Source organism: Lolium rigidum, chromosome 1, assembly GCF_022539505.1.
Source record: "Lolium rigidum isolate FL_2022 chromosome 1, APGP_CSIRO_Lrig_0.1, whole genome shotgun sequence".
Lineage (NCBI taxonomy): Eukaryota > Viridiplantae > Streptophyta > Magnoliopsida > Poales > Poaceae > Lolium > Lolium rigidum.
Genome location: NC_061508.1, coordinates 340,679,632 through 340,703,373, shown reverse-complemented (window position 1 = coordinate 340,703,373; position 23,742 = coordinate 340,679,632). Strand labels below are relative to the sequence as shown.

Below are 23,742 nucleotides of genomic sequence, written 5' to 3'. Positions count from 1 at the left end.
TTCTTGACACCGTTGATACATTATTAGCTCAGCACATGTATGCATCGTGGATGACATCTGAATGTAGAACAAGAATTTTCTGGACCTGGGCACCCAGGTTGGGAGGAAGAAGTTTGCTTTAGACTATTCATTCGGAACTTGTTATTTTCGCCTAAGCCACATACTTTTAAAATTCTGTTTGAAATTTTTGGAGACCTGGAAATACGGATTTGGGCCTGGACGAATATGAGGTTTAGGAGTACCTGAAACCAGACACCGTATTTTCGGATCTGGCTGCCCAACTTGTCTAGGCTCTAAAACCAAGTGAGGTAAACGAAAGCATGGACGGAACCCATGACTACAGCACACAAGAATCATCCAAGCACACAAAAAAAATGAAGAAGCAAAAAAAATCTGGGCTATGCTATTTGCTATGTAGTATGCACAGTTTCAATCCGTCCGGCCTCCTGTCCGCGTGTTACTCTCTCGCGCGCTTCGCTGCGCCTCGTCAGTCACGGTCCGATATGGCGGTGAATGTGATGGAGGTGCGGGTGGTGTTGCCCGCGGAGGACGACGACGGGGAGGACCGCGCCATGATGGAGGTCAGCAGCGTTGACGACGTCGCCTTGCTCCTCAGCTTCAGGTCCCTGAAGTCCCGGATCACGTCGGGCTGGGTGATCTCCTGCGAGTCCACGTCCATCTCGCCCCTCAGCATCTGGAGGACAGAGGCCATGTCGGGCCGGCGCTTCGTGACGTTCTTGGTGCACAGGAGCCCAACTTTCAGGAATCTGCACGCTTCGTTAACATCCAGGTCGTCGCCCAACGAACTGTCTATGATCTCGTGCAGTTCACCCTGGTCATAGTATGTCCATGTCTGCAAAGACGAGGATGATTGGCGGTCAATAATCTCGTGGTAATATAGCAACAAGTAATACTAGCCCCAATTCAGAAGATTTGGACCCGTTTTTGCGGTGGTACTACAATATATGAAATGTTGGCTTCATAATCAAGGCACACTGTAGATTAAGCTATGTTGGAATTCTGTAAACTGATGATAGGAATTTGATGATAAGAAGAACATCATTCACTTGAAGGGAGAAGTTATTTATGGTGTGGATTGTCCAAGCAAAGAGGCACTTATGTTTCTATTTTAAATAGACTCCCGTACCTTCTCAAGAAGAATCTGGTCTTCGTAGGGCAGTCTTGTATCAGTGTTGCATCTTCCACTTACTATTTCAATAAGCAGAACACCAAAGCTGTAAACATCTGACTTCCGTGTCACTTGTCCTCGGATGGCGTATTCAGGAGCCAGGTAACCTCTGCAAGAAAAACCATAGTGAGGAAAGCAACAGAGGGGACATCTATATCATTTATGTGTTATTATTACATACTCGTTTCGATTTTACTTTGTTCAATCTTTATACACTTTTACTAACAAAGGGTATATGTTTGCATTCATTGTTTAGACAGATATGATGCTGCCAACTGATATTATTAGTTCAAAAGACCAGCCAAACTAGCATTTAATCTAACGAGTTAACATCTACTCCTGCAGAGGACACAAGTACGAGAAAACAGTTTGCACTTACAGTGTTCCTGCGACTCTTGTGCTAATATGTGATACATCTGCTGGCAGAAGCTTTGCCAAGCCAAAATCAGAAATTTTTGGGGTAAGATCCTCATCAAGAAGTATATTGCTTGCTTTGATGTCCCGGTGGACAATATGAGGGCGGACACCATCATGGAGGTATGCTAGTCCCTGGGCAATACCAATGCAAATATTTACTCGAGTATTCCAGTTAAACTGGATGTCGCTTTTCCGAGAACCTAAAACATGTCAAGGACAAGAAGGCTTAGAGCACCTGAGACATTTTTCAATAGCAAAAGAAAATAGAGGAATAAGTAACGAGAATCTACCTAAAAGGGTTTGTGCAAGGCTATTATTTTCAAGATAATTATAGACAAGGATCTTGTGGCTTCCTTCCACACAACAACCATGAAGTTTGACAAGATTCTTATGGGAAACATCAGAGATCGTAAGGAGTTCACTAAGAAATTCCCTCCCGCCTTGCCTAGACTGCAAAGAGAGCACCTTTACAGCAACAGCGGTTCCATCTTTAAGTGTTCCCTGAATAGTAAGCCAACGAATTTTAAACATTTGCCATGTAATCAAGTCAAGCAGATAATAAATACGTTAATACCTTGTACACAGGTCCGTAACCACCCTCACCAATCTTATTGGATTGGTCAAATTTTGCCGTTGCCCTATCGAGCTCCTTGTAGCTGAATCTTGTTATATTCTCAGCTCCAGATAGGTCTGCAGAAGGTTAAATGTTAGTACTAATGAATGCAGATTGATGAAGTGGTGACAAAGTGACACCATATTCCGAGGTGATTCCCCATAAGCTGCAGAAATCTAAGTTATTACCTTCATCCCATGGATCATTTTGCTGCTGGGGCCCCCTTGTCCTTTTGAAAATGCGAGAAAAACAACTCATCACCAAGTTGTTTCAATTCTCGAGCTACAGAACAAACCGCTGTACTGTGGTCCACTTATTTGAGATATCAGTTTAACATCGAGCTAACCATAGGCACATAGTGGATCATTCTTCGAGATCAAGAATAGTAACCAATATCCTGGAACACAGTTCATCAACCTTAGCAACAGTAATCATATCTAGAGGCAGGAGAATATGAACAACCAGTTCAGGCTACCTAAAGAAAAGTAGTCTGTAAAATTTATGGCGAACATGTTCAATTGACTATTTTCTTTTTCGCAAAACTTGCATCTCTGAGTCAAAACACTTGTCGTTTAGGAAGTCAAACATTTTTAGGTTTCACAATGAATGTCGAAACAATTACCAACATTGACAGCACCACATTGATAATATCCATTACGAAATATAATTTCATGATCTATAACTGCTTTTATTAAAAAACGTATTTAGAAAGAAATCAGTCAAAATGCCACATCAGAGACCATGCCAATGCTATTGAAGTAGAACTTAGGTTTCACATTCAAATGATGCCAAGGTTGTTTGACAACATAGTAATGTTTGAAGTCTTAGTTTCATTCAAAAAGTTCAGACACATTAAAAGCTCGTGATTAATGGGCTCAATTTAACGGTGGAGAAACAAATGGTAGAGAAGCTGTTCCAAAGAGAAATACTCCACATTCGCGGGCGCTCCATTAAACTGCCACCGCAGCCACTGGTTTGTATATGTTATATTGCTACGCGGGTATATATACTAATTTGCATTTGCCATTTGTGGGGTCTCCATTAATTGCACAACTACACCAAACTGGCTTTGCTTCAGATTTAAACGTGAGCAGCGAAGACAATACAGTAACTTCTTAAGCCTTTCACCTCCGTTACTCCAAATAATGCCTAGGGTTTTATGCACCAGAAAAATATAATTCACAGATGAGTGTAGGAAATCAAGATTAATGTAATGACCAATCATTGGTTTGCGGTGGTTTAGTTTGGCCTGCAGTATGTGACATCAAAGATAGTAGCCTAGGCCACCACAACTTTTGTCTAATTCAAATAGTCTCTTTCAGAATTCAGATATTTCTTGGATATGCATCAGTGTCATGATTGATTCCTGAAATATCTAAGAACTTGAGGACAAAACAAAAAAATCCATACATATTTATTTCGTGGAATAAACAACGGATGCTAAGACACCCTACCTATATTACATGAATAAACAAACAAAACATCTGCCTAAGGCACGTCATTGATTCCTTTCTGAGGCAGAACGGTGGATATAGTACACGGTATTGGGCAGGTTACATCTGAGCTGTCATCTACATGATTTCTGGACGCTAGTAATGCAAGATTGGGCCAAGTCACAGACACTGTATTTGTTTCTCACAAGTTCTGTAGCATTCAACATTTGACATTTCTACGGCTCCCCACATCCTATCACAATCCAACAGAAGTTGAACTAATCGTGTTTTACTAACAGCCAGAGTGCGGACATAGTAACTGGATTTCTTCATCTCTATGCTCCCGATTCCCCAACCACAAGCATTCAAGCAAAGCAAGCGGATGGAGTGCTATAGACTATAGTCACAGGGTAGCCAAGACAATAAGGTAATCCATGGATCTAATTCTAGCGTATATAGTTTAGCTATATGCTCTTATCAGATGATGAACATTCAACCCTCTACAGACTACAGATGACTTCTTTTCTGTCGGCCAACAGCATCAACAACCACCAAATTCAGAAACCGCGACAGCAGAGCAAGAAAAGAAAACATCAAATCGTCAGTTGCAGGATCCAGGAGGAACAGCGAGTCTCACCTGAACCGCGGAAGGAGAGCGCCAAAATCCGACGATCTCAGCGAGGCGCGACCGCCGGCGGCGTATCCACTTCACCGGCGCAGAGACGGATTCCGCCGAACAGACAGCCCGACACAGCGAGACTCCGGCCCGGGGCAACGCAGCGGATCCGAGGAAGCAGGTGATCCACCGGAGCCTGCCAACCTCCGGCTGCGGAGCACGGCGGCGCGCGGGAGAGGAGGAGATGGTTGAAAATGGCAGCTCTTGCTTTGCTTGGCCTGGAGCTTCGAGAGTTTCTGGTTTTTCTCCAATGCGAAAGCGAGAAGAAAGCGAGGCGATCTCTCCCCTTAACTAAAGCCGTGGCGCGGTCAATACAGTTGACTTCTCAAGCCGCCCCAGCCGAACGGGCAAACGAGGGCCTGGGCCTGGGCCTGGGCTTGGGTACGGCCCAGCCACGTCAGCGTGACGAGGTTGCGGCCCGTGCGTGACGTGGTCGGTGTCGGCGTGTTGACCTAGCCACCTAGGCAAATCTGGTTTCCGGTCTCTGGCCGTATGTTTCATGCAAGAAACCGGTAATCAGTGGCCGATAAGGACAATAATATATCCAGCTCAAATAACAGATTGGATAGCGAGCCAGCTCGAACATGTCCAACTCGTTAATTAGCAAGAACAAGTTCAGCACAGCAAAGCCAAAGTTTTTTTTTTTTTTTTTTGAACAACAGCGGGGTCTAGCAGACCCCAGAGAAACTCCATTAAACATGTGGTAGGTACAATTTACACAAAGGCCCTTTTACATCCCTCGCACGAAGAAACTAGAAATTTGAAGAAAGGGCCCTCGTTATTACAAAAAACACCCTAGCACCTAAAGATGAAAAGCAATCCAGTGCTCTGGTGCCTCCGCCACCGACCGCCGGCGATCTCAAGGCGTCACCGCCGAGATCAGAGAGCTGGGCGCTCGAAAGCCCTACTCCGACGATGGGTTCTTGCCGCCGGCCATTGAGCTGACTCCGGGGACAAACCACTTGGAGAAAGCTCCTCGTCGAGCTCCAGCAGAAGAAACCAAACAAGGCCTTCAAGGAGGAGGTTGAGAACGGGCCGCCCTGCCGGCCAGAGATCACGGCGGCGAGCATCGCCGTCGTGTGTTTCGCTCGGAGGAGCTTGCAACGCATGACTCCATAGCACCTCGAAGGCAAGCACCTTGGCGGCCTGCTCGGCAAGTCCACCACGGCCGCTCCCTCCTCGCCTCCACGGCCGGCCAGGGAGAAGAATGGTGAACACTTGCAGACACAACAGCTTCGATGCCGAGAGAGAGATCTGAACTCCAGAGGGAAAATCAGCTCACCAGTCTTCTTCTCCACCTCACCACCACGGCCGGCCTGAAGAGGGAAGATAGCAAGCCTTGCTACACCGGCGCAGTACTCCTCCTTGCCACCATGGCCGGATAGGAGTCCTTCCACCTCATAGCCAGGGAGATTAGATCTCAGATCCACCTTTTTATTATAGAAGGCGGTGGCGCTGCTGACCAGACCGCGCTCCGACCGGAGGAGCAGCAGAAGGACGAGCATCATCCCTAGAGCAGCAAGGATCTAGTGGAGGAGATCCGAAGCTCCGCCTAGACTACAGGGCATCCGCCCAAACACCGGCATCAGCCAAAACAAGAAGAGAAAACTACAAAGGAACCCTAAAAACTACTCCGGCGCCAGACCTAGACTAGCTTCGGCCAGCTACCCTGGCAGAGAGGTCATCGGTGGCCCGGTCAGAGCACTCCGCCTCTCAAAGCTACTGTAGATGGATGAGAGCGGTGGAGGGGTGGTTGCTAAGCCCAAGTTTGGCTTGTCTTTTCTCTTACTAGGTAAACGTTAAATAAAGGTAACAAGCAACACCATTACACTATAATGTTTATTTTCTTATAAAAGATGACATAAGTCTTAAAGATAGAATAAGAAGAATCTTATACAGCCGATTATGGTAAGGTACTTATATTGACGTTTGTCAGTATTTACATAGCTCTACCACAGTTCATTGGACTACTGCTTTTTTTTGAGATATGTTATAAAAATACTACGAATGTCGGACTACATTTGTGAAATCAAAGCCTACACTTTTATGTTCATTCTCATATACGGATCGGGCTGGTTGTCCAGGGGATACATACAAGTGGTTTTGCCATACATTCGGTTCCAACCTTATTTTCTGCAGAGTAAACAAATAAGTAACGGTGTCTCTCTCAAGTAGTAAATGAGAATACAAAACACATGCAAATATCCCTCTTGAAATTATTTCGGTTGGATGTCTCCAAGAAAAACTTGGTGTAACTGTGTGGAATTTCATCAAGGTCCTTGTATGTGGTGTGAAAACATGAGAGCCACATATCCTTGTACTAATCCTTGTTTTTATGCTACAACACACTTTTAAATAGAATTTTATTTTGGAAGAGAAAGGGTAGCAAATAATAAATTGGAGACCATGTTCATTCTTTCAAAAGATCAAGTAGCATATGGTTTGACTAAATCACTTCCTAATAGAGCTTTTGAAAGTATCAAATATAATATCAACTTGACTAAGTTGATTAAGGGAAGGTCTTAACAATAGAATGTAGGAAAAATGTAAAACCTAATATGTTAAGATATAAACTAATTTGGTCTAGATTTAAATCTTTTCCTTGATGTACAAGACTCCCTCCAATATAAATAGTAGATGCAGCTCAACATGTATATCGAGTAGAAACGCTTTTGATCGGTTTTTATATTAATTAAGTACCATCAACCTAATGCAAGAAATTGTGAGACCGAGGTCCTCGATAGTTATGTGCGCAGTGCACCGATGAATTCGAGTTTAATGATCCTCGCAAGTAATTTGTTACTCATCCACATGCACAACAGAAGCTAAAGGAGTGTGCTAGAGAATAAGAAACAAAGAAGGTAGAGGGAAATCACAAGTTGTGAATGAAATTCCGTTAATAAAATCCTAGGAAGAATGAGGATACTAAAAAGGGAAGAGGATGATTTAGTTGTTTCAAGTATGAGATTCAAATCATATTGAAAATTTAATTAGCAGCAAAAAAAAGTATCAACAAGTGAGCAAGTCCAACATGTAGAAGAATGTGAAGTATATTCCAAGAAGAGAGGTGACCATGATGTTACAATGTTTGAATAACATGAGTACAATCCTCCTATGGAATGACACTTTCATTGTGCCCAAGGTCTAGATGAACTTTCCATGAAATTAGGACCGAGGCCTTAGAGAAATAAGGGAACCAATTATTGTAGGAATATCTAAGTTCTACCTCTAGTGCACACAGTGCACCATCATCAAGATCAAAATAAGTCAACACATGTCCAAACATATAATCATAGTCAATAAGTCAAAATAGATGAGATAACAAATTAAAATGCCAAGCCAAGGCACATGATGAAATAGACCGCTATACTAGTGGTATGAGGAGATATGGTCTATCATAGACTATGGGCACTCCCTCTCTCCTAGTTCATTGGACTAGTGGATGGTTCGTCATATAAAGTAAACTAAGTTTACGATTGTAATTGTGCTGTGAATATAGAGCTAATTTTTCTGCCATCCGGCCATGACATTTTTCACCTAAAAATTACTAGGAATCAATTGTCGATAAGGATAGAAAGATCGGGAGTCCCTTGCATATGCCTTCAAGGGCTAGATAGAGAGCCATCTTGAACTCGTCAAACCCATTAAACTATCAAGAACAAGTTTAGCACACTGGGTTCACTAAAAGAACAACGCTTGTCTTTTGTTTAAATCTTTAACACTGCCACCAAAAGATTTGATCTTTCCAATTATATATTACATATGTAACATTAACACAATGCAAGCAAATTTTGGACGGAAGTACTTGATGGTTAATGTGCATGGAGTATCGATGAATACAGGCTCATTCTCCTAATCCTATTCCTGATTGAGTATAATTAGCTTCACAAATAACTCGCTAACTCGCTTGTTTTTATTGAAATGGAATCATAGTCCCAGCTCTGCATCAATTGTTGCATGCAACGTTTATTACTTTATTAAGGTTCAAGTCTTACAAATGACTACATCATGGTCACACAGAGTCGATACATGAATCACATCTGAACAAAAAGAGAAACATATAGCGGATGTGGCTCTACGCTAACATGCTATTCTACGATCAAAACACCAGTTGCACTAGCTCTATAAATCAAGTGCAACGTTCTTGAGTCTAAGGATGGAAATGGGTAGGATATGGGCAGGGTAGAGCAATACCATACCCATACCCGTATAGTCAATGGGTACAGACTTCTACCCATACCCGTACCCATGGGTATAAAACTTTACCCATACCTATACCCGGCAGGTACCCATACCCATTGGGTACCCGATGGGTAGGTCAAATTGTACACAAGTTACTCATAATTTTACATATATCAATAACAATTTTTTATTGAAAAATGAATTATCTCAACCTAATAAGATTAGAGGTAGTTGAGTACATAACAATTAACAAAAGATAAAAATCATACTCTCATTTTCTAACTCATAAGTCAACAAAAGTAGACGTGTCACGTAAGAAATTGACAATAAATATGCAGGGCATGGGTATACCCGCCGGTACAAGGCTATACATGTGTCCTACCCATGACTTAACATGTAGGGTTTGGTATTATCCATGGGCATAAAAGTGTACCTATACCTTGACCATGCGGGTACGGTACCCGTGGGTACCCGTACCCGTGGATAAAATTGCAATCCTTACTCGGTTGCCCTCAATATCCAAATCCTCTCGCTTCTCGGTTGGCTGTAGGAAGGACCACATATGAGTCCATTGCGTAGCCAACGATATTATCTGCATGAAAGAATTCAATTTTGCATTCGTAAATATATGATCATTCTGAGTATTCCATATGACCCAAAGTAAAGCACAAACCCAAACTCTGATTTGTACTTTACTTCTTTGCAACCCCACCCACCCAATTCCCCAATAAATTGTTATATAAGTGGGAGGGATAATATTAAAAGCCATATGAACAATACGCTAAGCAATCTTTGCAAAAGAAAATGATATGAATAGATGTTGTATTGTTTCATCTTTATCACAAACACGACATCTTTTACTCCCTTGCTAATTCCTTTTTGCTAAATTTTATTATGAAGCAAAACTCTGTGAATTAAGAACCGCTTAGAAAATCCAAATTTTATGGAACTATCATTTTCCAAATGTATTTGCGCACAAATTTTGTATGGCTATTCATGTAATCTAGATACAACTATTTGACCGAAAACACTAGATGTTGTTATCTTCTAAACAAAGACATCTGGTCGAGTGGACAAATGAATATCCATCAGCTGGGTACATAAGTGAACCCATCTATCACCTCTGATACACGTGAGGGCATGTCGAGAACCTATTTTTAGAGGCCTTTGTTACATAAAATTAGCAATTGAAACTTATTTTCAGTGTACTATGTTATATAATGATGGATGTTGTTGAGAAAGTGGTGTGTTCCCTAGCCACATTTCTTCCCAAAGACGAGTTCCCTCGCCATTTCCCATTGTGAAAGAGCCTCGTTGGAAAAACTATTCCTTTATTTTCATTAGGCCCTTCCAAAAAAAATGGGGAGTTCATAGATTGTGACTTTACTTGGGTTGGGACTTAGAATGAAGATATTTATTTCGTAGGAGCTCTTGCCATACCCCTTGTTCGGTTAAAAGTTTATAAAGCCACTTTCTTAATAAATACTTATTCTTGATTTCTAGCACTTAAAATCAAAGGACGACCTGATCTTTTTGTTGACAAATGATGTTCCATCGATTAATTCTGTACTTCCACTTATGACCATCTTTGACAGAAAAACCTTGATCTAAAGGAATCCACTCTTTTTCATACACCTTTAGGTCTTTCAAAGAAGGATAACATAAACATTGGTAGCCTAGTTAAAACTAAATTAATTAGCACGAACCGATCACCATATGATAATAATTTTCCTATCGAACTTGCCGGTTTTCTCTCGATTTTTCGCGATCATCTATGGCTTTCCATTCACTACTGTTTAATTTATGATGCTGAGTTGAGATTCCTAAATATATGCAAGGGAAATATCTTCCTTCACAGCCGAAGAGGTTAATATAATCTACCTCGACATCCTTAGCCTTGTCAAAACTAAAAAAAAACTTCGCTCTTATGAAAGTTAATTTTCAATCCTAACAATTTTTCAAATATACAAACAATCTGCTTCATATTGAGCGCTTTTTCAAGATTGTGCTCAATAAAAATTATAGTGTCATTTGCATCTTGCAAGATGAAAATGCCACCATCAACTAGATGTGACATTAACCCATCAACTTGACCATCTTCCTTGACACGCATAATTAAAATTGCTAGCATATCCATCACTATATTGAACAACATAGGTGATAACAGATCACCTTGTGTCGTTGTCTCAATCCTTTCCTAGTTTGGAAATAATAATATATCTATATCACCATTTGACTTAATAATACCGATCAAGCTCGGTCCAATCTCTCCCTAGATAGCCGTTGACGATTCCTCCTGTTCGAGGCATCATCATCGTCAAAACCTAGTTAAATCCCACAGGGATGTAGGATGGTGAAGGTGATCTGGCAGATCGTACGGTCAATGGTTAGTCTGTTCTTCTCTAGGGACTGACCAACCATGTGTGGCTGCAATACCGCTGCTGCTGCGTGTAGACGGTTTATCGCACCCTTGTATGCGAGCAGCCGGGAATCAAAACCGCAATTAACTAACGTAAGTTGCTCATGCATGTGTGATTACAGTATGTTCAAATGCAAGGACCAGCCGGCGACTTGATTCCACGGAGTAATCAACTGGGGAAGAAGAACAGAAGATGGATGGAAATGCATGCGAGCTGGAAGCCTAGTCAACGGGTCGAAAGATACTGTTTGCCTTCGTAGCTCGTCGATCTAGAGACGGATCGAGCTGAGACCTCGCCTACGACCTTGGATAAACTAATCGATCGTGCATGTGCCTGCACATGATTTTCTTTCGACGGAGAACAGCCTGTCAGCAAGAGACTCGCCTAGCTCCGTCCTTGTGTGTACTGTACTACTGTCTGATCGTTCAGACTACAGACTTCAGACCAATATAATACCCCGCGGCCAGAAGGCTCAAACGCGGTGATCGACTTCTCGCGATCGCGGACCGGCCGATTAGAGAATCTAAAAGGGTCCAGCGTGTCTCACGTCTCTGTATAACTAACTGCATTTATCAGGAGATGCTGACCTGACATGAGCGGACATGACAGGCCGTTCAACATCTAGGTTGGAAACAGGTGAAGAATCGACGCGGAGAGCGTATCATTCTTGACCGAGACGAAGGTAAGAGCATCTCCACTCGTCTCCCCACAGAGCCCCACGGTCACTTTTTTTCATCCGGATGGCGAAAAAAGGCCCAGTCAGGTCCCCGGTTCCTCGTTTTGGTTCGGATTTGAGCCTATTTTCGTACGGACTCCCCATGCCATCCTCGGTTTCCCGGGGGTCTCCCGGGGACTCCGGATGAAGCTAAACCAACCGTCCACGCCCACGTGTCTCCTCTTTCGTCCGGATTCCCCGAGCCATCCTCTTTTTCCCCGAGAAACGCCGCTTGGGGAGCACACGACTGGGAAACTACTCCTCCCCACGCCAAATCTTCCTCCAATCCGGACGAAAATTTCGCCGGATTTGGGCGTGGGGAGCGCCAACGAGTGGGGATGCTCTAAGAGCATCTCCAGTCGCGTTCTCCAAAGCGTCTCCAAACTGTGCCGGATTGAGCGTTTGAGGGACATGTTTTGTTCGTGCTGTGTTTGGGGGACGTTGCTCCCCAGCCGCGTCCCCCAAACGCCGTCCCCAATCAGAAATTCAAATTGTTGCATTCAAAAGAGATCGTTCCCGCCGAATCGTCGCGATCAGAGTAGCGGCGATCAAATATAGCATATGAATAAAAATGTTTGCGAGGATTGTTTTTAAATTAAGATACAATAAACAATAAAACAAGTAAACAAATATAATAAATAGGGCTAGATGCTAGATCAAGGTGTCACAGTATTTCCTTTGATCCTCCACAAATGCTCAACGAGATCAGCTTGAAGTTGATCATGAACATTGCTGTCACGGATCTCTGCGTGCATGGCGAGGAAATCAACAAAATCTGCAGGCAACTCATGATCAACCTCCGCAAGAGGGCCCTCACACTCATAGGGACCAGCATGTGTCCTGGCATGATTCTTGAGGTCATCCTCGATGATCATGTTGTGCATGATCACACAAGCCTGCATCACCTCCCACATTTGGTCGTGAGACCAGCTTAGAGCAGGGTACCGGACAATGGCAAATTGTGCTTGAAGCACACCAAATGTCCGCTCGACATCCTTCCTGCAAGCCTCCTGTCGCGTAGCAAAGTGGAAATTCTTCAGACCTGATGGAATCGAGATTGTTTTGACAAAAGTGGTCCATTTTGGATATATACCATCGGCTAGATAATAGCCTTTGGTATATTCGTGGCCATTGATCTCATAGTTGCATGGTGGAGCATGCCCTTCCACTAGTCTGCTGAACACCGGAGACTGCTGCAACACGTTGATGTCATTGTGTGATCCCGCCATGGCAAAAAAAGAATGCCAAATCCACATGTCATAATCTGCCACAGCTTTAAGCACCACACTGCAATATCTATGACGCCCTTTCTATATACCTTGCCAAGCAAACGGGCAGTTCTTCCATGCCCAGTGCATGCAATCGATGCTTCCAAGCATTCCAGGAAGTCCTCTGGCAGCATTTTGTGCCATGATCCTTGCGATCTCTTCCTCGGTTGGCCCTCTCAAGTAGTATTTGCCAAACTTTCCCACCACAGCTCGGCAAAACTTGTACATGCACTCAATGGCGGTAGACTCACTCATGCGAAGGTAGTCGTCCTGTGTATCGGCAGGTGCTCCGTATGCAAGCATCCTCATGGCGGCGGTGCACTTCTGAATCGACGAGAACCCGACAACGCCTACAGCGTCGAGCTTGAGCTTGAAGTAGGGCCGAACTCTCGAACGTCATGGAGGATATTCACGAACAACCCCTTGCTCATCCTGTACCGGCGCCGAAAATTGTCGGCATGTGTTGCATCGTCGACGAAGTAGTCATTGTGCAGCATGGCATGCCCCTCCATCCTCTGTCGGGGTTTGGACTTCCTTCTCCCCGGCCTTGATCCTCCGCGGCGCGGACTCTTCCTCTTCTCCGCCTCGGCGTCAAGCATGTCCTAGAGGGACGCGATGATCAGCAAATGCTCCCGGAGGTCGTCGTCGAAGGCTTGCTCGTCCTCCAGCAGCAGGGCAACCATCATCGTCGCTATCCATGTCTAAAAGCAAAATCAATGGTTAAAATTGCGCCGAGGCAGACGACGCAACGAACAGCGGCCAATCGCGCCTACCTGGCAAGTCGTCGAGCACCTTGTGTGCGCGGAGGTGGGGCGGATTTGACGCCGCGTTCTGGGACGCGATGGCCAAGCGGCGGCGGCGGAACGACCGGCGGGAGCGCTAGCCGCGGCGATGGCGCCGACTCTCAGAAGAGATCAGACGCTCAAACAGCCGGCAAATCCAGCGATGGCGGTGGGGTGGGAGGCGCGGGAAGGAAGGAGCGACCTGAAAAAAGGCGCGAATCAACGGTTTATGCAACACGTCGCCGACATGTGGGAGCCCGCGTTTTCGCCTCGCTTTTCGTTGTGTCCGGCGTGCTCGGAGCGTCCCCTGTGGGACGGAAACGGCTTCGGGACGCCGGTCACCGTATCGGAACGCGCCGGACAAAATTGGGTTTTGAGGGACGCGGCTAAAACCGTTTTTTCGCCCAGCGTGCCTCAAATTGCTTTGAGGGACGCTTTGGGGGACGCGACTGAAGATGCTCTAATATACCACGATCTGCCAGTAAAGAGGGCAAGCAAGAAACAACAGAGAACTGAACAAAACATAGCTATCTGGACCGAAACGCAGCGTGCCGTGCTACTGTTGCCTGCCGTGTACATGGTCAACAGTCATATGTTAGGTCATCCCATGTCTGTGCGTAGAGCCAGTGTCGTGTCGTGTGTAACGTCATCACGTACTCGACTCGAGCCCAGCTTTGGAAACATGGAAATACAGCACAAGAGGTCCCTCATGTCCATTCTTTCAAACTCATCAAGTGCTATTATGAGCGCGTTTGGTAGCCTGCATCCTCCTTTTTTTCATGAGTGGAGAAGAAAATTGGTACATTCGGTTGTCTGGTCCTCACTGTATTCTTGCATGGCACGGGTTTTAAAGCATCCCTGGGACAAGCCTGGAGGAATGCCTGGAATGGCAGTTTCTCCAGGGATAGGCCTGGCGATGCAAATCCCCATCTCCGCTGATGCAAACTTTGACCCCGCGATGGAAAAGGTGAAACATCCACGAAACGTGTGTTTCCAGGATCTTCTTTAATCTCTCTCCTTAATCCACTCCATGGCCCATGGGAAGAGCTCCTCGACGATGGCCACGGCCTCCGCGACGGCCATGGCATAGCCACGGACTCCGCGACGGCCATGCCATGGCCACAGCGAGGAGCTCCGCCATGGGCGTGCATCGACGAGAGCTAGCAGCAGCCGCCTCTCCTCGCGCCCGGCCGCTCCCGCCCAGCCCCCGGCCGCGCCGGCCGCCCCCCTCGCCGGCCTGGCCTGGCCGTGCTTGCCATGGCCGCGCCTGGCCCGACCCGGGCAGCGCGCGCCCGCGCCAGCCGCCCCACGCGCCGGCCGCGCCGCCGCCCGGCCGCGAGCGCCCGCGCCGCGCCGGCCGCCCCCGCCCGGCCGTGCCCGCGCCCGGCCGCGCCGGCCGCCCCGCCCGGCCGCGCCCACACCGCCCGCCCTCGCCCGAGCCGCCCGCCCCTGGCCGCGGTGCCCTGCCCCGCGCTCGAGCCGGCCTGCCGCGCCATGCCGCGCCATGGTGTGCATGGTGATACGTCTCCAACGTATCTATAATTTCTTATGTTCCATGCTAGTTTTATGACAATAGCTACATTTTTATTCATACTTTATATCATTTTTATGCATTTTCCGGAACTAACCTATTAACAAGATGCCGAAGTGCCAGTTCCTGTTTTCTGCTGTTTTTGGTTTCAGAAATCTTACACATGAAATATTCTCGGAATTGGACGAAACAAAAGGCCACGTTCCTATTTTTCAGGGGCTTCACGGAGTCCGAAGGAGAGACGAAGGGGGGCCACGAGGAGCCCACACCATAGGGGGGCGCGAGCCACCCCCTGGCCGCGCCACCTGGTGGGGAGCCCACCTCGGGACTCCACCGACATCGCCCCTTCGCCTATAAAGTCTCTCCGTCGCGAAAACCCTAAAGAGATAAGCCACGAGACGAGAAAAGTTACGCGGCCGCCGCCATCGCGAAGCCAAGTTCGGGGGACAGAAGTCTCTGTTCCGGCACGCCGCCGGGACAGGGAATTGCCCCCGGAAGCCATCTCCATCGACACCACCGCCATCTTCATCGCCGCTGCTGTCTCCCATGATGAGGAGGGAGTAGTTCTCCCCCGAGGCTGAGGGCTCTACCGGTAGCTATGTGGTTAATCTCTCTCTCCCATGTACTTCAATACAATGATCTCATGAGCTGCTTTACATGATTGAGATCCATATGATGAGCTTTGTAATCTAGATGTCGTTATGCTATTCAAGTGAATTTTACTTATGTGATCTCCGGAGACTCCTTGTCCCACGTGTGTAAAGGTGACAGTGTGTGCACCGTGTGGGTCTCTTAGGCTATATTTCACAGAATACTTGTTCACCGGGTTATGATTTGAGTTGGATGTCTCTATGAAATTGTGGTGTGTTAGTACCTCCTATGAATGCTCACAAGGTGACAGCGTGGGGTGTTTATTAGTACTTGGGAATACATCTTTAAGGTTTGCTTTTGCAGCCCTACACGGTGAATTAGTGTTCGTTATCCCGCCAGAGAGTAATTCAGAATAGCATAGTGAAGTGCTTATATTTATATTCAATTATGATTGCAATGTTGAGAGTGTCCACTAGTGAAAGTATGATCCCTAGGCCTTGTTTCTAAGCATTGAAACACCTTTTTCCAACAAGTTCTGCTACATGTTCGCTTGCTGCCATTTTTATTTCAGATTGCAATTACTACTTATAATCATCCATATTACTTGTATTTCACTATCTCTTCGCCGAACTAGTGCACCTATACATCCGACAAGTGTATTAGGTGTGTTGGGGACACAAGAGACTTCTTGTATCTTAATTGCAGGGTTGCTTGAGAGGGATATCTTTGACCTCTACCTCCCTGAGTTCGATAAACCTTGGGTGATTCACTTAAGGGAAACTTGCTGCTTTTATACAAACCTCTGCTCTTGGAGGCCCAACACTGTCTACAGGAATAGAAGCGTGCGTAGACATCAAGCTATTTTCTGGCGCCGTTGCCGGGGAGGTAAGGTACAAGGTATTCACATCCTCCGACTACTAAGCTATTTCCTAGCACTGTTGCCGGTGTGTGAGTGCTCAAAGCTATTTCCGTTAGATCCTGCAAGTATATCTTTTTGTTTCTTGTTTTTATTTTCACTAGTTAGGCTTAATGGAAAACAACAACAAAAATTAGAGATCTTTATGAACTTTATATTGAATTAGGACATGATGTGTTTGAAGAGAGAATTAAAAAACCCATGGAACTTTGTTTGCAAAATAGTTGTAGCAATGTTATTAGCATGAACTCTTTGAATACTATTATTGCTAATGCTATGGAAGAATTTAAGCTTGGGAAGTCTGGTTGTGATATTTTTAGTCCCCCAAGTTTTGAGGAGAAAATTTTCTTTGATGATACTTTGCCTCCCATTTATGATGATTATAATGATAGTGATATTTTGGTGCCACCTACTATGGAGGATAAAGTTTATTATGATTATACCATGCCTGCAATTTATGATAATTACAATGATGGTTGTGATAGTTTTACTCCCACTATTACTAATAAAATTGATTATGCTTATGTGGAGAGTAATGATACTTTTATGCATGTGAATAAGAATGTTTCATGTGATAGTTATATTTTTGAGTTTGTTCATGATGCTACTGAAAGTTATTACGAGAGAGGGAAACATGGTTATATGCATCTTAATAATATTAAGTTTCCCCTCTTTATGTTGAGAATCTTGAAGTTGCGCCTGTGTTGCCTTTCTATGCTTGTTGCATTATGCTTACATAACTTGTTTATTTACAAGATTCCTTTTCATAGGAAGTGGGTTAGACTTAAAAGTGTTTCTTATTTGCTTTTGATGCTCTCTTTTGCTTCAACTCTTATTTCTTGCGCGAGCATCATTAAAATTACTGAGCCCATCTTAATGGCTATAAAGAAAGCACTTCTTGGGAGATAACCCATGTTTTTTATTTTGCTACTGTTTTGTTGCGTCTTGGAAGTTGTTACTACTGTAGCAACCTCTCCTTATCTTTATTTTATTGCATTGTTGTGCCAAGTAAAGTCTCTAATAGAAGGTTGATACAAGATTTGGATTTCTACGCAGAAACAAATTTCTACCTGTCACGAATTTGAGTAGATCTCTTTGTAGGAAACTCGTAAAATGCTGCCAATTTACATGCGTGATCCTCAGATTTGTACGCAACTTTCATTAGTTTTGAGTTTTTTCATCTGAGCCTGTTAAGTGCCTCTGAAAAAATCGTCTTTACGGACTGTTCTGTTTTGACAGATTCTGCCTTTTATTTCGCATTGCCTCTTTTACTGTGTTGAGTGGATTTCTTTGTTCCATTAACTTTCAGTAGCTTTGGGTGATGTCCAGAAGTGTTAATAATGATTATGTCCTCTCTGAATATGTGAATTTTTGATTATGCACTAACCCTCTAATGAGTTTGTTTTGAGTTTGGTGTGGAGGAAGTTTTGAAGGATCAAGAGAGGAGGATGATACAATATGATCAAGAAGAGTGAAAAGTCTAAGCTTGGGGATGCCCCCGTGGTTCATCCCTGCATATTTCAAGAGGACTCAAGCGTCTAAGCTTGGGGATGCCCTCTTCATCGACAACTTATCAGGTCACCTCTAGTGAAACTATATTTTTATTCCGTCACATCTTATGTGCTTTACTTGGAGCGTCTGTGTGCTTTTATTTTTGTTTGTGTTTGAATAAATTCATGCTTGTGTGGGAGAGAGACATGCTCCGCTGTTGCATATGAACACATGTGTTCTTAGCTTTATTCTTAATGTTCATGGCGAAGGTTAAAACTGCTTCGTTCAATGTTATTTGGTTGGAAACAGAAAATGCTTCATGTGGTAATTGGTATATGGTCTTGAATAATTTGATACTTGGCAATTGTTGTGCTCAAATAGATCATGTTTAAGCTCATGCATCATGTACTTTGCACCTATTAATGAAGAACTACCGTAGAGCTTGTTGAAATTTGGTTTGCATGATTGGTCTCTCTAAGGTCTAGATATTTTCTGGTAAAAGTGTTTGAACAACAAGGAAGACAGTGTAGAGTCTTATAATGCTTGCAATAGGTTCTTATGTAAGTTTTGCTGTACCGGTTCATACTTGTGTTTGCTTCAAACAACCTTGCAAGCCAAAGCCTTGTACTGAGAGGGAATGCTTCTCGTGCATCCAAAACCTTGAGGCAAAACTTATGCCATTTGTGTCCACCATAACTACCTATTATGTGGTATTTTTCTGCCATTCCAAAGTAAATTGCTTGCGTGCTACCTTTAAAAATTTCATTCCTTGCCTTTGCAATACATAGCTCATGGGAAAGTAGCCTAAAAAGTATTGTGGTATTGAATATGTTGCTATGTATCTTATTTCTTATAAGTTGCTTGTTGAGCGGTAACCATGTTTCTGGGGACGCTATCAACTATTACACCTTTGTTGAATATCATGTGAGTTGCTATGCATGTTCGTCTTGTCTGAAGTAAGGGCGATTTATCATGATCAAATGGTTTGAGAGCCATGTATCATGGTGGAAGTTTCAGTTTGGACATCAATCCTCAATCTCTTATGAGAATATTATCTGTTGTTGAATGCTTATGCATTAAAGAGGAGTCCATTATCTGTTTTCTATGTTGTCCCGGTATGGATGTCCTTAGTTGAGATCTATCAAAAACGAGAAATCAAATGCGATTTATCTCCTTGGACCTTTGTACAGAGCGGCATAGAGGTACCACTTTGTGACACTTGGTTGAAACATATGTTATGCAATGATAATCCATGTAAATCCAAGCTAATTAGGACAAGGTGCGAGCACTATTGGTATTCTATGCATGAGGCTTGCAACTTATAGGATGTCTTATACATAACACATATGAATTATTACTACCGTTGACAAAATTGTTTCTATGTTTTCAAAATAAAAGCTCTAGCACAAAAATAGTAATCCATGCTTCCTCTGCGAAGGGGCCATTCTTTTACTTTATGTTGAGTCAGTTTACCTACTTCCTTCTATCTTAGAAGCAAACACTTGTGTCAACTGTGTGCATTGAGTCCTACATACTTGCTTATTTGCACTCATCATATTACTTTGTGTTGACAATTATCCATGAGATATACATGTTGAAGTTGAAAGCAGCCGCTGAAACTTATATCTTCCCTTTGTGTTGCTTCAAAACTTTCTACTAATATTTATTGCTTTATGAGTTAACTCCTATGCAAGACTTATTGATGCTTGTTGATACGTCTCAAACGTATCTATAATTTCTTATGTTCCATGCTACTTTTATGATGATACTCACATGTTTTATACATATTTTATGTCATTATTATGCATTTTCCGGCACTAACCTATTGACGAGATGCCGAAGAGCCAGTTGCTATTTTCTGCTGTTTTTGGTTTCAGAAATCCTACAATGGAAATATTCTCGGAATTGGACGAAATCAACGCCCAGGGTCTTATTTTTCCACGAAGCTTCCAGAAGACCAAAGAGGATACGAAGTGGGGCCACGAGGTGGCCAGACCATAGGGCGGCGCGGCCTGCATGGGGCCCGCGCCGGCCTATGGTGTGGGCCCCCCGCGCCGCCTCCAACCCTACCCTTCCGCCTACTTATAGCCTTCGTCGCGAAAACCCCTGTACCGAGAGCCACGATACGGAAAACCTTCCAGAGACGCCGCCGCCGCCAATCCCATCTCGGGGATTCAGGAGATCGCCTCGGCACCCTGCCGGAGAGGGGAATCATCTCCCGGAGGACTCTTCATCGCCATGATCGCCTCCGGATTGATGTGTGAGTAGTTAACCCCTGGACTATGGATCCATAGCAGTAGCTAGATGGTTGTCTTCTCCTCATTGTGCTATCATGTTAGATCTTGTGAGCTGCCTATCATGATCAAGATCATCTATTTGTAATGCTACATGTTGTGTTTGTTGGGATCCGATGAATATGGAATACTATGTCAAGTTGATTATCAATCTATCATATATGTGTTGTTTATGTTCTTGCATGCTCTTCGTTGCTAGTAGAGGCTCTGGCCAAGTTGATACTTGTTACTCCAAGAGGGAGTATTTATGCTCGATAGTGGGTTCATGCCTCCATTGAATCTGGGACAGTGACTGAAAGTTCTAAGGTTGTGGATGTGCTGTTGCCACTAGGGATAAAACATCAATGCTTTGTCTAAGGATATTTGTGTTGATTACATTACGCACCATACTTAATGCAATTGTCTGTTGTTTGCAACTTAATATCTGGAAGGGGTGCGGATGCTAACCTCGAAGGTGGACTTTTTAGGCATAGATGCATGCTCGGATAGCGGTCTATGTACTTTGTCGTAATGCCCTGATTAAATCTCATAGTAGTCATCGTGATATGTATGTGCATTGTTATGCCTTCTCTATTTGTCAATTGCCCAACTGTAATTCGTTCACCCAACATGCTATTTATCTTATGGGAGAGACACCACTAGTGAACTGTGGACCCCGGTCCATTCTTTTACATCTGAAATACAATCTATCGCAAACTCTGTTCTTTACTTGTTCTTCGCAAACAAACATCATTTTCCACACTATACGTTTAATCCTTTGTTTACGAGCAAGCCGGTGAGATTGACAACCTCACCGTTACGTTGGGGCAAAGTACTTTGATTGTGTTGTGCGGGTTCCACGTTGGCGCCGGAATCCCCGGTGTTGCGCCGCACTACACTCCGTCACCAACAACCTTCACGTGTTCCTTGACTCCTACTGGTTCGATAACCTTGGTTTCATACTGAGGGAAAACTCGCTGCTGTACGCATCACACCTTCCTCTTGGGGTTCCCAACAGACGTGTGTCAACACGCCAACAGCAAGGATTTTTCTGGCGCCGTTGCCGGGGACCTGAAGAAAGTTACACCACAAAGATTTCTATCTCCCACGTCAACTGCACGCCAGCATGATTTTTCTGGCGCCGTTGCCGGGGAGATCAAGACACGCTGCAAGGGGAGTCTCCCACATTCAATCTCTTTACTTTGTTTTTTGTCTTGCTTTACTTTATTTTATTTACTGCTTTGTTTGCTTTCTCTATATCAAAAATACAAAAAAATAGTTACTTGCATTTACTTTATTTACTGTCTTGTTTGCGTTCCTATATTAAAAACACAAAAAAATAGTTACTTGCATTTACTTTATTTAGTTTGCTTTATTTACTACTGCTAAAAATGAGTAATCCTGAAGTTGAAGTCCGTTCGTTTAAGCAACAAGGGGAGAAAGTTTTAAAGATGCTTGGTATAGAATTAGTGATGCTCATCATAGGTGCACTAAGAAACACTCCACTATTATCCTACTTAGGAACTTTTATGTTGGTATCTCTAGCTGGAATAGGTATGTTCTTGATACTCTTGCGGGAGGTAATTTCCTAGGCACTCCTACTTTAGAAGCTAGTTGCATTATTGAGAGTCTAGTTGGAATACCACCTGTTAATGAAGCTAAAATTGAAATCTCTCTTGAAGATGTCATGAAAAAGTTGGAGGCCATAGAGAAAAATCTTCCAAATGTTGAGACTAAATTGGGAATATTACTTAATAGCACTGATAAATTTGATAAATCTCTAGGTGGAATTAATGAGAGAATTGCCGTCCTAGAAACTTGTGCTACTCATGATAATCAAACCCATAGGATTAGTGAACTTGAAGAAGCTATGGGAACCTTGGGTTCAACTTTTTCTTCTCTTAAGTTTAAGGAGAAAGCTTATGTGGGTAAGGAGCAAAAGTTCATGTATGTCTCTAAAGTGCCTAAGCCAAAAAACTATTATAGGCCTAAAATTGATAAAGCCCTTAGCACCACTATGGATGATGGAGCACCTAAGATACCTATTGTGACAAATTGTGAAAATTATGATGTTGATGTTTCATCTCTTGATAATACTTGATTCACACTTTCTGCGCCTAGCTGAAAGGCGTTAAAGAAAAGCGCTTATGGGAGACAACCCATTATTTTACTTCTGCACTTTTATTTTATATTTGAGTCTTGGAAGTTGTTACTACTGTAGCAACATCTCCTTATATTTATTTTATTGCATTGTTGTGCCAAGTAAAGTCTTTGATAGTAATGTTGATACTAGAATTGCATTACTGCGCAGAAACAGATTTCTTACTGTCACGAAATTGAGCAGCCCCGTCTGTAGGTAACTCAGAAAAACCTGCCAATTTACGTGCGTGATCCTCAGATATGTACGCAACTTTCATTCAATTTGACCTTTTTCATCTGAGCAAGTTAAGTTCCCGAGAAAAATTCGTCTTTACGGACTGTTCTGTTTTGACAGATTCTGCCTTTTATTTCGCATTGCCTGTTTTGCTATGTTTGATGGATTTTTTTGTTCCATTAACTTTCAATAGCTTTGTGAAATGTCCAGAAGTGTTAAGAATGATTATGTAACCTCTGAATATGTGAATTTTCAATTATGCACTAACCCTCTAATGAGTTTGTTTTGAGTTTGGTGTGGAGGAAGTTTTCAAGGGTCAAGAGAGGAGGATGATACAATATGATCAAGAAGAGTGAAAAGTCTAAGCTTGGGGATGCCCCGTGGTTCATCCCTGCATATTTTAAGAAGACTCAAGAATCTAAGCTTGGGGATGCCCAAGGCATCCCTTCTTCATCGACAACTTATCAGGTCACCTCTAGTGAAACTATATTTTTATTCCGTCACATCTTATGTGCTTTACTTGGAGCGTCTGTATGTTTTTGTTTTTGTTTTTGTTTGAATAAAATCGGATCCTAGCATTCTTTGTGTGGGAGAGAGACACGCTCCGCTGTTGCATATGAACACATGTGTTCTTAGCTTTACTTTTAATGTTCATGGCGAAGGTTGAAACTGCTTCGTTCATTGTTATATGGTTGGAAACAGAAAATGCTTCATGTGGTAATTGGTATAATGTATTGAATAATTTGATACTTTGCAATTGTTGTGCTCATATAGATCATGTTTAAGCTCTTGCATCATGTACTTTGAACCTATTAATGAAGAACTACATAGAGCTTGTTAAAATTTGGTTTGCATGATTGGTCTCTCTAGA

General features: G+C 43.5%; 1 protein-coding gene across 1 annotated transcript; it reads right to left on the bottom strand.

Moving 5' to 3' along the window:
• Positions 1–202: 202 nt before the first annotated feature.
• LOC124700947 (cold-responsive protein kinase 1-like) lies at positions 203–4,418 on the bottom strand. Its single transcript, XM_047233017.1, has 7 exons — positions 4,290–4,418; positions 2,408–2,616; positions 2,181–2,296; positions 1,897–2,107; positions 1,569–1,806; positions 1,148–1,298; positions 203–853 (listed from the first exon to the last, which is right to left on the bottom strand). Exons 2-7 carry the CDS (start codon positions 2,475–2,477, stop codon positions 488–490), a joined length of 1,152 nt encoding a protein of 383 aa, XP_047088973.1. The 5' UTR covers positions 2,478–2,616; positions 4,290–4,418; the 3' UTR covers positions 203–487.
• Between the last annotated feature and the right edge of the window lie 19,324 nt (positions 4,419–23,742).

Bases quoted from the DNA above. Each gene is read 5' to 3' on its own strand.
- LOC124700947 (XM_047233017.1), bottom strand. From the start codon at position 2,477: ATGAGTTGTTTTTCTCGCATTTTCAAAAGGACAAGGGGGCCCCAGCAG. The intron at 2,297-2,407 runs GTAATAACTTAG...AACCTTCTGCAG, and splicing joins AAATGATCCATGGGATGAAG to ACCTATCTGGAGCTGAGAAT. The intron at 1,807-1,896 runs GTAGATTCTCGT...GACATGTTTTAG, and splicing joins CCTTGCACAAACCCTTTTAG to GTTCTCGGAAAAGCGACATC.